The sequence below is a fragment of the Pristiophorus japonicus genome, chromosome 11 (genome assembly GCF_044704955.1).
Source record: "Pristiophorus japonicus isolate sPriJap1 chromosome 11, sPriJap1.hap1, whole genome shotgun sequence".
Lineage (NCBI taxonomy): Eukaryota > Metazoa > Chordata > Chondrichthyes > Pristiophoridae > Pristiophorus > Pristiophorus japonicus.
In genome coordinates this window covers 199,289,586-199,306,065 of record NC_091987.1, presented here as the reverse complement: position 1 = coordinate 199,306,065, position 16,480 = coordinate 199,289,586, and the positions used below count along the sequence as shown (strand labels likewise).

Genomic DNA, 16,480 nt, shown 5'->3' with positions numbered 1-16,480 from the left:
ATATTCTCAAGCTCCTTGGAGTTCGATGTCTGCTTGGCACAGCGCGCTCTTCGCAGCAGGGGGCGGAGCCGAACACTCGCGCCGATTTTCTAAGTAGCAGGGGGCGGGTACAATTTCAATTAGCCTTCGTGGTGCCGGCTACCCTGCGCGTGCGCGTTGGAGCATGCGCGCACGCGCAGTCTCACACAAACATTGGCACTCGGCCATTTTTTTAAATACTACAGAAAAAGTGAAGATTTGTTTCTTGGACCCCTGCAAAGGCTTGTAATTTAATTTTTTTTGATATTTCTGTGTGTGAGGGAGTGCTTTTAGCAGCACTGCTGAATAAATCACCTGCTGAAATCAGTGAGTTCAGCTTTTCACTGCTAAACTTGCAGAACCGGTGCTGCATTGGTGTATGCAAATTAAGGACTGTGTGTTTGGAGAAATAAGAGTGCCAATTCAACTTTGCAATAATACGTGGTGTTGACAATGCAGCACCCATTCTGCAAATTTAAATATAAAACTGTCGATGTGGCTGCCTCTCCCTGTCCAAATGGCCTCAGTCCCCCTCACAGCTCGGAGGCTGCTGCTGTATCTTCGGCTGCCGGCCAGCCACTGACGCCGCTGATATCCTATGGCCGAATGGCCTCACGTCCGTCCGCTGCTGATTCTTTGGCTGCCGGCCAGCCACTGACGCCGCCCCTAAAGCGTGGCCGAATGGCCTCAAGAACCTTAATGAGCTGCGTGTGTCCTGCGTTGATTCTTCGGCTGCCGGCCAGCCACTGACGCCGCTGATATCTCATGGCCGAATGGCCTCGGGTCCGTCCGGTGCTGCTTCTTCGCGGCCAGCCACGAAGAGAATGAAGGCCTGCCTCAAGCACTGCAGCTCAGCTCGAAGCTTGCTGCCGCTGTCGTTGAGACACTGACGCCACACCGCTGCCTGTCTCCAACATGAAAGGCCTGCCTGAAGCACTTTCACACAGGTAGGAACATGGTTTATTTAATCTTTTCTTAGCTTATAAATTTTTATTCAGGTTGGATTTATTTGTATAATATTTGTACAAGTATAACTAAGGATTGATTGTAGAATTTAATGACTTCCCTCCCCCCCCACTCCCCTCCCCACCTCGTTCCCTATGCCTAATTTGTAACCTACGCCTGATTTTCTAAAGTGTAGACAAGGTTTTTTCGAGGGTATAAAAATCTTCACTTACTCCATTCTAAGTTAGTTTGGAGTAAGTTTTCACTCACGAAACTTTGAAATCAGGCGTAAATGGCCAGACACGCCCCCTTTTGAAAAAGAAATTCTGTTCCAAAGTGAAACTGTTCTAACTGACTAGAACTGGAGCAAACTAAATGTGGAGAATTCTGATTTCTAAGATACTCCGTTCTACACCAGTTGCTCCTAAAAATCAGGAGTAAATCATGTGGAAACTTGGGGCCAATGTAACTAACTCAACTATAGACTGGCACTGCCCCCAATTCTTTCACTGTAACTCAGATATATTTTGCCTCATCTCTATATATTCTTCATCACTTGGATATGTAGGGTCCCTATATTTCCCAAATGTGCTATCAATTATGTTCAATGATCAGCTTTCAATGGCAAAAGAGTAGATAATCAGCACTCGTAATCCTCTCATCAAACTCAAGCAAACTATCTGCCTGAAAAGTTTGTGTAGAAGCCAGCTTTATCTGAAGGGAGGTCATTCAGCATAGTCATTTCACATGGTCATTGTGGTATCGCTTGTAACAGCCTCCACTCATTCAGCACAGCTGCAATAAAGATGCCATCTGGCATCTATGCAGGAACCTGAGGGAACAATGCCAACCAGCATCTAGCAGTGACTGAATGCATTCACCAGATCTGGACAGTTCAGTGACTCATCAGCAAAATCTCAATGACAATTTATTGTACTATCCAAGGGCAATTGGCTAGCAAACACCGCTGTCGCTGGATTATCAGTTCCCCTTTATTTCGTTTCTTGACCATAACAAATATCAGCACACATTTTCTTATGGGCACATTTTCTTAAAACTTGGAACCATTTTCCCTCCCTTGATAAATATTTTGCATTCAAGAAAATGCATTAAAATGTTTTCACTAAATTTACAAAATATACTTAGTTATATTTTACCTGGACGAAATATCTGTCTAATTTAAGATTTTGTTTTCATTCATGGGATGTGGGCATCACTGGCAATGCGTGCATTTATTGTCCATCCCTAATTGTCCTTTGATACAATAGAGGGCAGTTAAAACTCAACCATATTTCTGTGGGACTGGAGTTACATATGAGCCAGACCGGAAAAGGACGGCAGATTTCCTTCCCTGAAGGACATTTGTGAACCAGATGGGTTTTTAAACCACAATCCGGAAGTTTCATGGTCATCATTACTGATACTAGCTTTTTTTCCAGATTTATTTAATTAACTGAATTTAAATTCCCCAGCTGCCATGGTGGGATTTAACTCATGTCTCCAGATCATTAGCCCAGGCCTCTGGATTACTAGTCCAGTAACATAACCGCTATGCTACCATACCCTGCTACTGTACAATATGCTGTGAATTAAAACAAACGGGGGAAAAATGCAGAACAGAATGTTGGATATTGCTAAATCTAATGCAATATAATCTATACCTAATTCATGAGCAGTTGTAAAGGCTGATGGGAGCCCATCGTCCTCAATGACAGAGCAGCTTCGCTTCGGGTCACACATCGTCCCCACGTCTGCCATCCCCAGCGTGTCACAGGTCTGAGCTCCGCACAAGTCCTAGAAATAAATCATACACCCTTCATAAAGCAGCTGTGAGCTTGATGCACTGGTAGAAGAAGTGTTAACTGGAAATGGAAAGTGTAACCATTTAAAAATATATATAATTGCACCATCCACGTTCAAGGTTCCACAGAACTGCATGGTGTTCAAAATCTGTAAGGTAATAACTTCTAACAATGGTAGTGTTAAACAAAAAAAGGTGAGGGCTCATTATAGTTGCGAATTCACAAAGCGTTTTCAATTCAAGATACAGACCGTTCAAGTACTAAACTCACATCTGGCAAGCTAATGCCTGGTTAAATCATTCAGCGCGGAGTTTATCACTGCCAGTAGATTACATGTGTTTGCATTTTATTGCAAATGTCACGATTGGGAGGCCAGCCGGCATATGGTAATTTTTTTTTCCCAGAACTTTATTTCTAAGTAATTTTCTTTAAAAAGTCACCAATGTATGTTTGCCAGCTAAATACTGAAGAGTAAAACCTTGCTTGGAAGTGGTCTTGTAACAGCTTGAAGGCTGGTTGCCGTAAGCTGCGTGCCACTGTACAGATTTATAGCTCTTATATGCAGTGAGTGTAAAGATCAGATTGAATGCATCTCAAAGAATTGAAAGTGTGCAGTGTTTGTTTTAGTTTTTATTGTATAATAAGCTGCATTTGTATTACTTTTCACCAAAGTTGTGCAAATATAAAGACAAGTTTTTCCCTCTCCGCTTTCCTATGCAAAGAAAATTATTCTTCCCACATTCCAGGGTAGATAACAAGGGATCCCAGCTTTAAAGCATGGAGAAAGCTTGGACCACTTGTCTTTTCCTCTGTCAATCTCTGGAAGAAAATGCAGAGTATAATTTACCGTCAGTAAAGCTTACCCTGCCTTTTCTCCACCTTTCAATAGTAGGGGAATGTTCCTCACTGCATCATCCCTCATTCTGTCTGCTCACACTGCAACCACCACATCATACCCCCACCCCCCCACGCCTCTCCCAGTCACCAACATTGCTTATGAGGGACTATATTTCTAAGCAGAATACAGCTAGTAAAACACGCCAACCATTACCCCATACAAAAACTTATTTTCCAAATCAACGCCACCAATTGTTCAGAATGTTCCAGATTGACACCACGTGATATTGAGAGAGATGATGTTTTGACACTGGTATATCTTGAAAAGTATGTTCAGTAGATCCAGTTTAAATAAAATGTTGCTGTAACCTAGATACCATAAACTTATGTACTCCTTGAAACTGTTCTGACAAATGGTTTATAATTGTAGTCCCAACACACTGAAGATGGTAATGCTAGACGAGGCCAAGCACTCAGTAAGATTTACCAGTTTAACAATTTCCATCCCTGGTGAATCCTTTTTACCAACTACAGCACTGTAAGTGATTCCTTGCAATGTTTTGATTTAAAACAGCTGTAATTTAAGGGGGTAAAAATTCACATTCACAGCTGAATCATCAACTGGGATTAAAGTACTGCACAAGATGGATTACTGATACATGGATCTGATAGCTTGTACATTGCTGATTGGTTATGTCTGTTTTAAAACATCAATGATAACATGATCCGTTCGTCCCAGGGCTGCACAGAGGGAGATAAGAGCTGGGGAGTGAATCAGTGAGTGGTATTAGGCTGGGCCTGTTTGAAAGATTTGCATTTATATAGCGCCTTTCATGACCACCGGATGTCTCAAAGCGCTTTACAGCCAATTAAGTACTTTTGGAGTGTAGTCACTGTTGTAATGGAGGAAACGCGGCAGCCAATTTGGGCACAGCGAAGTTCCTACAAACAGCAATGTGATAATGATATTGTTTGTTCAGATAGAGACCAATTTCTTCCTTCTCTGCACAAGCACAGATCCTACTACTGCTGTGTCTCACTTTCACAAAAGTAATGGCCCGGAATTTATGGTCTTGATGATGTATTTGACGCCAATACTCCTTTGAAACTGATCGCCGCTTCAGGATTTGGCGCATGCGCAGGTGGATGCAGAAATCCCAAAGTTGTGGTGAGTCACTGACTGCTCCGAAACAGGTGCTGTGACCGCTCTCTTCCCCCGCCCCCTTTGGCCACAAACCCGGCAAACTGTGTAATCAGCAAATCATTCAAACTGATGAAAAATGTTGTCTCTTCCGCAGTAAGTACGCTGTTAAATTCACCACTGAAAGTTAAATCCAAAGGGATTAGGTGTAACCGGGATTTTGACATCGTTATTAATGCTAAACAAATGTTAAGGGCCTGGAAAACTCATTTTAATTTTGGACAGTGTGAAATTTGTCCATTTTAATAAAAGTTTACATTTTTAAGAAACTTTTCAAAAACATTTTTAAAAGTCTTTTATAAAGTTTGTCCATCATTATTTCAGGTTGGTCTTTACCCCATGTGAGAGCCCCAATCTTTGTTTGCTCTCTCTAAAAAAAAATGTTACGTTAGAATTTCAAGAGCTTACTCACTTCCTTGTTCTCTGTCTGTGAGAACAACAACAACTTGTATTTATATAGCAGCTTTAGTGTAGTGACATGTCCCAAGGTGCTTCACAGGACTATTATGAGATTAAAAAATTTACACCAAGCCACATAAGTAGAAATTAGGGCAGGTGACCAAAAGCTTGGTCAAAGAGTTACATTTTTATGGACCATCTTGAAGGAGGAAAGAGAGGTAGAGAGGTGGAGAGAATTCTACATTTTCTTTGCACACTTAGACAGCCTGTTGACGTCACAACAGTTCGCGCAAGGGGATCCCCACTAACTTACATTGATTTGAATTGAAGGTCGGAAAACCCGAAGTTCTCGACACAGAGATCGCGAGATCCTTGTGCAAAATGTCCTTCGGAGCCAGCAGCAAACAGCTTCACAGCTGACCGCAAATTCTGGGCCAATATTTCCTGATTTTGTGAAAAAGTAGTTTAGTTTGTAAATGAGTTGGTGAATCTGTTGTTTTGCCAGTTGAGCTTCTTGACACAATATATCATTAGGCTAAAGTGCCCCTTTAAGTGTCCGTGGTAAAGCTAAAAGCTGTTCTGATGAAGGGTCCCACTGCCTTTTGTCATTTAGGCACTGACTGACCTGTTGCAGATTTCCAGCATTTTTTTCCATTTTTATTTCAGATTTTTTAAAATCTGTACAGCAAAATCAATGATACACTTTCACATAATTTATGACATCTCTGATTTAATTCCTAGTGCAATCAGTTGCTTTCCTTTGTAGCATCAGAGATGGCACAGCCTGGGCTGTTCCAAAACTTTTATGTGAAATCCCTGGTGACAGGGTCTTCTATTCTACAAGCATATGTGTAAAGTGCTATTAAAAATGGTTTACTTTATCAGGGACAGCAGAAGTAAGTTTCAAACAGCTTAAAACAAAAGTGGCTGTTGTGATTGGATATCTGGAAATATATCTTGCACCAGTGAAGGGTATGACAAAATGCACTGTTTTGATTTCAATGTGCTAAGGATATAATTGATTAGATGAAAGTTGATGATGTGACTGAAAGGCAGATGTGGAAAAGTAAGTTCCTCGTGTACAAGTACTCAAGCTGGTGGGAAACAGACCTGAATATGACCTTTGACATCAGAGAGCTTTGCAGGTGATTAATTCGACATCTCCAATACTGAAGCCATTTGTCACAGAACATAACGTCCCCACAGAGACTAGTAAAGAGTTAAAAGGGAAAGAGTGAAAGATAAGACTAGTACATGGTGTCATTACTCTCCCTGCATTGCAGCTTTATGAGAATTTAAGATAATGTTGTTCTGTCCACATAAACCAAATTTAAAATCCTTTCTCGAGCCTGACCCGTTTCATGATCCTGTGAGATATATGTTCACAAAGAATGTTAGCCAGAAATGTAGCTCATAAACAGCAGAACGGGAATACCAGCCCAGCATACCGGAGGTACAGTTGTTGGATCTTTACCAGCAGCACTGGAGACAGCGATGCATGTTCACAATTAAACTATTGCATGTTTTTCAATTGTTTATGTTTCTTCTGACCCATCTGGGACACTGTTTGCAAACAGAAGATAAAGATCTCAAATAACAGAGATCACACTGATTATATATTGTTTTTTTAAAAAGGCATGATCCAGCTTCTACAATGCCATGTTATGTTTGTTATGTTATCGCTCAAATAAAATGCACTTCACCAGTTGGAAAAACAACAAAGAAGAAACGGAAGGGGCAATGGGGCATTCAGAACTGATGGGTTTGTAGAAGGATTGATTGCTGAATATTTTAAAAGCATGGGGCTAAATTTGCGTTCCCGACGGGCGGGTACGAGATGAGCATAGCCCGTAGGATCCCCGCAGCAGGCACCTCAAAGCACTAGAGAAGTACTACCAACGCTGCCTCCACAAGATCCTGCAAATCCATTGGTAGGATAGACGCACTAACGTCAGTGTTCTCGCTCAGGCCAACATCCCCAGCATCGAAGCATTGACCACGCTCGATCAGCTCCGATGGACGGGCCACATTGTCCGCATGCCCGACACAAGACTCCCAAAGCAAGCGCTCTACTCGGAACTCCTACACGGCAATCGAGCGCCAGGTGGGCAGAGGAAACGCTTTAAGGACACCCTCAAAGACTCCTTGAAAAAGTGCAACATCCCCACCGACACCTGGGAATCCCTGACCCAAGACCACTCAAAGTGGAGGAGAAGCATCCGGGAAGGTATCGAACACCTCGAGTCTCTTCGCCAGGAGCAAGCAGTAGCCAAGCGCAAACAACGGAAGGAGCGCATGGCAACCCAAGCATCCCACCCACCCATCCCTTCAACCACCGTCTGCCCCAACTGTGACAGAGACTCATTGAACTCATCAGTCACCTGAGAACTCATTAGCGTGGAAGCAAGTCATCCTCGACTTCGAGGGACTGCCTAAGAAGAAGGGGCCCCGCAAGTTCCGGGTTTAGGCATGCGCTGTGCACACGCCTAAACCGGGAACTTGCAGTCGGTCAAGAATGACAGACAGTACGAATCTAACAGAAATGGCCATTCACTGGCGGAGAGTTGGGCTAGTTGCCCAACATCAGCCCAGCAAATTCCTATGAAATTCTTATACCTGTTAAAAACAGGCGTAAGGTCTGCTTTTATCAATGTAAGACTTTTAAAGGACAGAAAAATAATTATTTTTCAATAAATTAAACATCTAAAAACCTGTGAATTAAGGTAAGTTCATTTTTAGACCTTTTTAAAAATGTCCATTTATTTTTCCAAAAAAATCCATTTTTGTTTTAATTAATTAATTAAATTCCATTTTGATTAATTTTAAATGTGATTTAAAAAAAAAATTATATAAGTGTTTGTGTATTTTATGGGGTATTCCCATTCATACTTACGGTGATTCCCAGGGACGCATGCAAAACGCCTAGGTCTCTGGAATACGTGGGCCTCTACGCAGGCCGACGCGTAGAGGCCCAGGAGCGCGATTCGCCGAACCTCCCGGACCACCAGGAAAGTTCGTAGACTTTTTCAGGTCGGAGGCATACGTCTGTGGGAAGCCTCCGACCGCAATTTCTGCGCCATTGTTTAAGAGAGTTGATACCCCCGAGAAGGTAAAGAGACATTGGCTTCAATGGGGAGAGAACTCACATGAACCAATGCGACATGGCTGTGGTATCTTGTCTGCTGCTCTTATCCACCTCTACCCTGCCCTACAACTGGGATAGTTAGACAGAATATAATACAAACGTCTGTATGGCTGATGCCAGTGCTGCTCTTCACTATCCATGAAAAAGGAGGTCGTCAGGGCGGGGGTGGAGGATTTACTAACTTGTGGTGAAATTATCAGCACACCCGTAAAGAGCACAATTACAATTTTGTGCCAATTAGCTAACAGAGGAAATTTTTCCCCAGGATCAGAACATAAGTTTAAATCTAAAGCTTTGGATTTTTAGCCTTTCTTTTTCAGTTTTCCACTATTTTTACCTGATACAAATGTCAGACTTGAGGAAATGCATGAGTTGCCTTTGGTTTAAGATATGGCATTCAGTTCAAACTCCAGTTATTCAAGCCATTAAACTCAGCCAGAAATGAACTGCTAAAATATTTTTTAAAAACACCTTTAATTAAGTGGTACTCTACCAAGGAGAATTTGACTTCAGTCCAATTTTTTTTTTGCTGGCGTGGGTTAAAATTCCTGATAATGGAGGATTTTGTTATTGTACAAGAAACTGGACCCTGAACTGATCAAGCCAATCAAATTCAGACCAGCTCACATTTCTTCCTCAAATAAGTGCTCATCATGATGACCTGTACCATATTAACCTGCCAGGAAACTTGATACTTCTTTTGTATACATCCCTCCTCCCGATACAGATCTGGACCCCTATCATCAGGAACGAAACAACGACGAAACAACGAAAATAGGTGCAGGAATAGGCCATTCGGCCCTTCGAGCCTGCACCGCCATTCAATGAGTTCATGGCTGAACATGCAACTTCAGTACCCCATTCCTGCTTTCTCGCCATACCCCTTGAACCCCATAGTAGTAAGGAATGCATCTAACTCCTTTTTGAATATATTTAGTGAATTGGCCTCAACAACTTTCTGCGGTAGAGAATTCCATAGGTTCACCACTCTCTGGGTGAAGAAGTTTCTCCTCATCTCGGTCCTAAATGGCTTACCCCTTATCCTTAGACTGTGACCCCCTAGTTCTGGACTTCCCCAACATTGGGAACATTCTTCCTGCATCTAACCTGTCGAAACCCATCAGAATTCTAAACGTTTCTATGAGATCCCCTCTCATTCTTCTGAACTCCAGTGAATACAAGCCCAGTTGATCCAGTCTTTCTTGATATGTCAGTCCCGCCATCCCGGGAATCAGTCTGGTGAACCTTCGCTGCACTCCCTCAATAGCAAGAATGTCCTTCCTCAAGTTAGGAGACCAAAACTGTACACAATACTCCAGGTGTGGCCTCACCAAGGCTCTGTACAACTGTAGTAACACCTCCCTGCCCCGTATTCAAATCCCCTCACTATGAAGGCCAACATGCCATTTGCTTTCTTAACCGCCTGCTGTACCTGCATGCCAACCTTCAATGACTGATGTACCATGACACCCAGGTCTCGTTGCACCTCCCCTTTTCCTAATCTGTCACCATTCAGATAATAGTCTGTCTCTCTGTTTTTACCACCAAAGTGGATAACCTCACATTTATCCACATTATACTTCATCTGCCATGCATTTGCCCACTCACCTAACCTATCCAAGTCACTCTGCAGCCTCATAGCATCCTCCTCGCAGCTCACACTGCCACCCAATTTCGTGTCATCCGCAAATTTGGAGATACTACATTTAATCCCTTCATCTAGATCATTAATGTACAATGTAAACAGCTGGGGCCCCAGCATAGAACCTTGCGGTACCCCACTAGTCACTGCCTGCCATTCTGAAAAGTATCCATTTACTCCTACTCTTTGCTTCCTGTCTGCCAACCAGTTCTCAATCCACATCAGCACACTACCCCCAATCCCATGTGCTTTAACTTTGCACATTAATCTCTTGTGTGGGACCTTGTCGAAAGCCTTCTGAAAGTCCAAATACACCACATCAACTGGTTCTCCCTTGTCCACTCTACTGGAAACATCCTCAAACAATTCCAGAAGATTTGTCAAGCATGATTTCCCTTTCACAAATCCATGCTGACTTGGACCTATCATGTCACCTCTTTCCAAATGTGCTGCTATGACATCCTTAATAATTGATTCCATCATTTTACCCACTACCGATGTCAGGCTGACCGGTCTATAATTCCCTGTTTTCTCTCTCTCTCCTTTTTTAAAAAGTGGGGTTACATTGGCTACCCTCCACTTGATAGGAACTGATCCAGAGTCAATGGAATGTTGGAAAATGACTGTCAATGCATCCGCTATGTCCAAGGCCACCTCCTTAAGTACTCTGGGATGCAGTCCATCAGGCCCTAGGGATTTATCGGCCTTCAATCCCATCAATTTCCCCAACACAATTTCCCGACTAATAAGGATTTCCCTCAGTTCCTCCTTCTTACTAGACCCTCTGGCCCCTTTTATATCTGGAAGGTTGTTTGTGTCCTCCTTAGTGAATACCGAACCAAAGTACTTGTTCAATTGGTCTGCCATTTCTTTGTTCCCCGTTATGACTTCCCCTGATTCTGACTGCAGAGGACCTACGTTTGTCTTTACTAACCTTTTTCTCTTTACATATCTAGAGAAACTTTTGCAGTCCGTCTTAATGTTCCCTGCAAGCTTCCTCTCGTACTCTATTTTCCCTGCCCTAATCAAACCCCTTGTTCTCCTTTGCTGAGCTCTAAATTTCTTCCAGTCCCCAGGTTCACTGCTATTTCTGGCCAATTTGTATGCCACTTCCTTGGCTTTAATACTATCCCTCATTTCCCTTGATAGCCACGGTTGAGCCACCTTCCCTTTTTTATTTTTACGCCAGACAGGGATGTACAATTGTTGTAGTTCATCCATGCGGTTTCTAAATGTCTGCCATTGCCCATCCACAGTCAACCCCTTAAGTATCATTCGCCAATCTATCCTAGCCAATTCACGCCTCATACCTTCAAAGTTACCCTTCTTTAGGTTCTGGACCATGGTCTCTGAATTAACTGTTTCATTCTCCATCCTAATGTAGAATTCCACCATATTATGGTCACTCTTTCCCAAGGGGCCTCGCACAACGAGATTGCTAATTAATCCTCTCTCATTACACAACACCCAGTCTAAGATGGCCTCCCCCCTAGTTGGTTCCTCGACATATTGGTCTAGAAAACCATCCCTTATAGACTCCAGGAAATCCTCCTCCACCGTATTGCTTCCAGTTTGGTTAGCCCCATCTATATGCATATTAAAGTCACCCATGATAACTGCTGCACCTTTATTGCACGCACCCCTAATTTCCTGTTTGATGCCCTCCCCAACATCACTACTACTGTTTGAGGTCTGTACACAACTCCCACTAATGTTTTTTGCCCTTTGGTGTTCTGCAGCTCTACCCATATAGATTCCACATCATCCAAGCTAATGTCCTTCCTAACTATTGCATTAATCTCCTCTTTAACCAGCAATGCTACCCCACCTCCTTTTCCTTTTATTCTATCCTTCCTGAATGTTGAATACCCATGGATGTTGAGTTCCCAGCCCTGATCATCCTGGAGCCACGTCTCTGTAATCCCAATCACATCATATCTGTTAACATCTATTTGCACAGTTAATTCATCCATCCTATTATGGATACTCCTTGCATTAAGACACAAATCCTTCGGGCTTGTTTTTTTAACACCCTTTGTCCTTTTAGAATTATGATGTAGTGTGGCCCTTTTTGTTTCTTGCCTTTGTTTACTCGGCCTTCCACTATTGCTTTTTACCTTTCTACCATCTGTTTCTGACTCCATATTACTTCGCCCTATCTCGCTGCATAGGTTCCCATCCCCCTGCCATATTAGTTTAAACACTCCCGAACTGCATTAGCAAATGTTACCCCTGGGACATCAGTTCCAGTCCTGCCCAAGAGCAGACCGTCCCTTTTGTACAGGTCCCACTTCCCCCAGAACTGGTTCCAATGTCCCAGGAATTTGAATCCCTCCCTCTTGCATCACTGCTCAAGCCACGTATTTATTCTAGCTATCCTGCTTCCTCTACTCTGATTAGCACGTGGCACTGGTAGCAATCCAGAGATTACTACCTTAACTTATACTTCTAAAATTAAGTACTGCAAATTTTTATCAAGGTCATTGAAGTTTAAACCAGCAAATCAAATTATCAAACCAAGGGTTACTGCAAAACAAAAATTGCATTTAAAAATTCTTACACAAGCGGACTTTTAAATTTGGATCTCAATAGCCAGCTACACCCAAATATTGGAAGAGTGTATGTGTTTTTTCTTCAGCTTTTCCCTTACCTTTTTGAAGGCACTGACTCATATTATTCAACAGGCAATGAAAACCCTCTGGTACCATGCACAACTGGCTATTCTTGAGCAGATAGTGAGTATTTGCAGACAGCGGGGGTAACACAACTGCCAACAGTCCAGCCCGTGTGATGCACGCACTTTCCAACATGGCTACCTCGTTGGGAAATAAATGTGGGAGCGTTTTTTTCCTCTCTCTAGACAAAGATTTCTGAGGACAGCCAGTACCAGCTGGCTCAACACAGACCAGGAATTGAATCTGAATCTTCGCTGGTCTGTGCGGTTCAGCACCACGCGAGTGATGGGTTTATCAGGTGAGCTTCAGATGGGCATTAAGTTTTTCTGTAATTTATTGCAGAGAAGTACTACTAATTTTGGTTATATAACATATTGTGAGTGTGTTTGAGGAAGACAATATTCTGTTGTCCATGAATAGCAATTGTGCATCAACCACTTTGTAGACCTGAGTAGAACAGTGAATGGTGCAGGAACGCTCAGGAGTTGGGTTCACCCAGACATGTTGCCATGCTGCTTTCCCTCTCAATGATCAATTATCGTTGTGCAATGAGGCTCTTCTGTGAATCTGTGCTGACCACCATAAATCCATTCCGCATCTTATGTAGGTGCTTGTTCATACAACAGTCACCAAACTCCAAAAGTAGTTCATTGTGTGAAGCACTTTGATAGGTTCAGACATTCTGACCTGACTACACTACACAAATGCAAATGTTCCTTGCTTGATCATTCCAGCATCTGTGAGGAATAGTAGCAAATGAGAAAGAGAGACAGATACAGAGAGAGAGAGAGAGAGAGGCAGAGATAGAAATAAACACAGGCACAAAGACATTGACTTCTTACTGGCAAAGCTATACTGAATACTTTGGTATCACAATTTTATTCCCATATATGGTGTTAGAACCTATCTGTAGTTGCTGTCTACATAAGAGAGTCACAGAGCACCCAGGGGATGAATTACAATTGTGCAGTGAGGCACTGTACAATACGCTTGCTTCTTGTGAAGGCTGGGGTTTGAATCTGGGGCTGCAACCTCAAACCCATCTGCTATCGCCTTCTCATTCCAATCACTAACTGAATAGTTGGGTACAAGCCATTTTTTCAGAACACTGTGTCCTGATTTAATATCTGGTGGATAGCTGACAAGATTCTAAACTAACTTTCTATAAAACTGAGCTAACAGAAGTCCATTACTGTTCTTTAAGATATTGTTATGCAGCAAAATCAGATTTTTTTTTTGCATTATCCGAGGTGATTTTTGATATGACATTGGAAACCAAACCACCAGAAAACACAAGGATATCTGGCCCATTATATGGAATGTCGAGAATGTCATTTGCCTCCCAGAACCGACCTCACTTGTGCCACGATTTCCAATCTAGTTGACATATTTGATATGAGTAGACTAGGTCTATGTTCTATGGAGTTTAGAAGAATGAGAGAGGTGATCTCATTGAAACATACAAAATTCTTACAGGGTAGATGCAGGGAGGATGTTTCCCCTGACTGGGGGGTGTAGAACCAGGGGTCACAGCTCAGGATAAGGAGTCAGCCATTTAGGGCTGTGATGTGGAGAAATTTCTTCTTTCAGAGGGTGGTGAATCTTTGAAATTATTTATCCCAGAGGGCTGCGAAGACTCAGTCGTTGAGTATATTCAAGACAGAGATTGATAGATTTTTGGATATTAAGGGAATCAAGGAATATGGGAATAGTGCAGGAAAGTGGAGTTGAGGTAGAAGATCAGCCGTGATCTTATTGAATGGCGGAGCAGGCTCGAGGAACTGAATGACCTACTTCTGCTCCGAGTTCTTATGCTCTTATGAATGGCAATTATCGCACAATTCTTAAATTACTTGAGAAATTTTTGGAGGGAAAAAGTGCCTTAATGATATTACAGGGTAAATTCCCCTCCATGTGTAAAGGTAAAAATTATTTTTCTAAAATATTGAAGTCTCATGACAGTTTACCAAAAAAATAATTAACCTTCCACAGAAATACCTCATTGATGATTATACTTAGATGCAAGGTAACAATTCATTACAGAAATCCTGTGCATTTACATCCACTCAACCCATGATACCTCCTGTGTCAAGTCTTTTGACCTGATCTAGCTGATAATACCTTGCAATATGTTTAAATGACAAAGTTCAGTCTGAAAAACAAAACAATACAGCAACCTGTATATATGGCGTGATTCAACAATGAGGACTAGTTCCGCATGAAGCAACAGATTAGGTGATTTTGATGTGTTCATGTAATTAGAGCCATTATGTTAACATCTGGCAGTTTGTGCTAAGATTTCAGCCAAGATTCTCTCACTGAATGACTGAACCATGAAAGTAACATGAAAATAAAGGTTCCTAAATTGTCTGCAGAATTTCACCTCACAATGCTAAACTATGATCGGGCTCTGAAAATAGAGCAAAGAATTTATAAATAATGGGTACATGTTCTGGCAAAATAGTGGACTTCAGAGAAAGAATGTTCGACTTAAAATATAGCGTTTAAGAAGATTGTGGGCAACCTGCTTTCACTTTGCAATGTTAAACTGACCAAACGGAGGGCTTGTTTTGCAACATTAGAAATTCTACTACTAGTCAGAGTTGATTGAGCTGAGGTCACAATGAGAAAGGTAAAGATCAACGCTGTTCATTTTCACTACTCTCAACATCATGCAAGTAATGGTAGGTGCAGTATAACTGCACCAAAAGTCAACACTTATCAAGGCCTGGTGGAATATGTGGTGATTTTGGAATGTACAGTGTATCAAATTATATAGGGCCCTGGTGAGACCACACCTGGAGTATTGTGTACAGTTTTGGTCTCCTTACCTAAGGATTGATATACTTGTCATTAAAGGAGTGCTACAAAGGTTCCTGGGATAGGGGGGGGAGGGGTTGTCCTGTGAGGAGAGATTGAGTATACTAGGCCTATATTTCTGGAGTTTAGAAGAATGAGGTGATCTCATTGAAACATACAAAATTCTTATCGGGCTTGACAGGGTAGATGCAGGTAGGATATTTCCCCTGGCTGGGATTCTAGAACCAGGGGTCACCGTCTCAGAATAAGGGGTTGCCCACTTAGGACTGAGATGAGGAGAAATGTCTTCACTCAGAGGGCGGTGAATCTTTGGAATTCTCTACCCCTGAGGCCTGTGGAGGCTCAGTCGTTGGGTATATTCAAGATTGAGATCGATAGATTTTGGATATTCAGGAAATCAATGGATATGGGAATAGAGCAGGAAAATGGAGTTAAGGTAGAATATCAGCCAGGATCTTATTAAATGGCAAAGGTGGCTTAAGAGGCCAAATGGCCTACTCCTGCTCCTATTTCTTACGTTCTTAAATGTTAACAAAAAATTCAGAAGCCTGCCTCCAGGTCTTTTACACATCAAAATTTGAAAGAATGTCAAAATATTGTGAAAATAGCGAAGAAGAAATATATAGTAGGTGTGTTAATTACACAGGCACAACTTCACCTCTTTTTATAAGTTGCACACAAAAAGGATGCTGCACTGAAGAGTGCAAGCATCAAGTAGTAGAATATGCTTTAGCATGTCTGATACATTCTAATAGCTTCCCATGGAATTGGTGTTAAGAACCTAACAGAGAGTTTCCAATACTATAACAACAACTTTAATGTAGTAAAACATCCGAAGTTGCTTCAAACAATTTTTTTGACATCGAGTCACATAAGGAGATATTGGAGCAGATAACCACAAGCTTGGTCAAAGAGGTAGGTTTTAAGGACCATTTTAAAAGGAGGATAGAGAGGTAGAGAGACAGAAAGGTTTAGAGAGGGAATTCCAGAGCTTGG

The 16,480-nt window shown here is 42.1% G+C and overlaps 1 protein-coding gene across 1 annotated transcript in view; it reads right to left on the bottom strand.

The window, feature by feature from the left end:
- The window catches only part of LOC139276431 (A disintegrin and metalloproteinase with thrombospondin motifs 15-like), a 54,477-nt gene that overhangs the window by 22,823 nt on the left and 15,174 nt on the right, over positions 1–16,480 (bottom strand). The window contains exon 3 of the mRNA XM_070894410.1: positions 2,625–2,757. Within this exon, the coding sequence (XP_070750511.1) occupies positions 2,625–2,757 (133 nt within the window). The remainder of the gene's footprint in view (positions 1–2,624; positions 2,758–16,480) is intronic.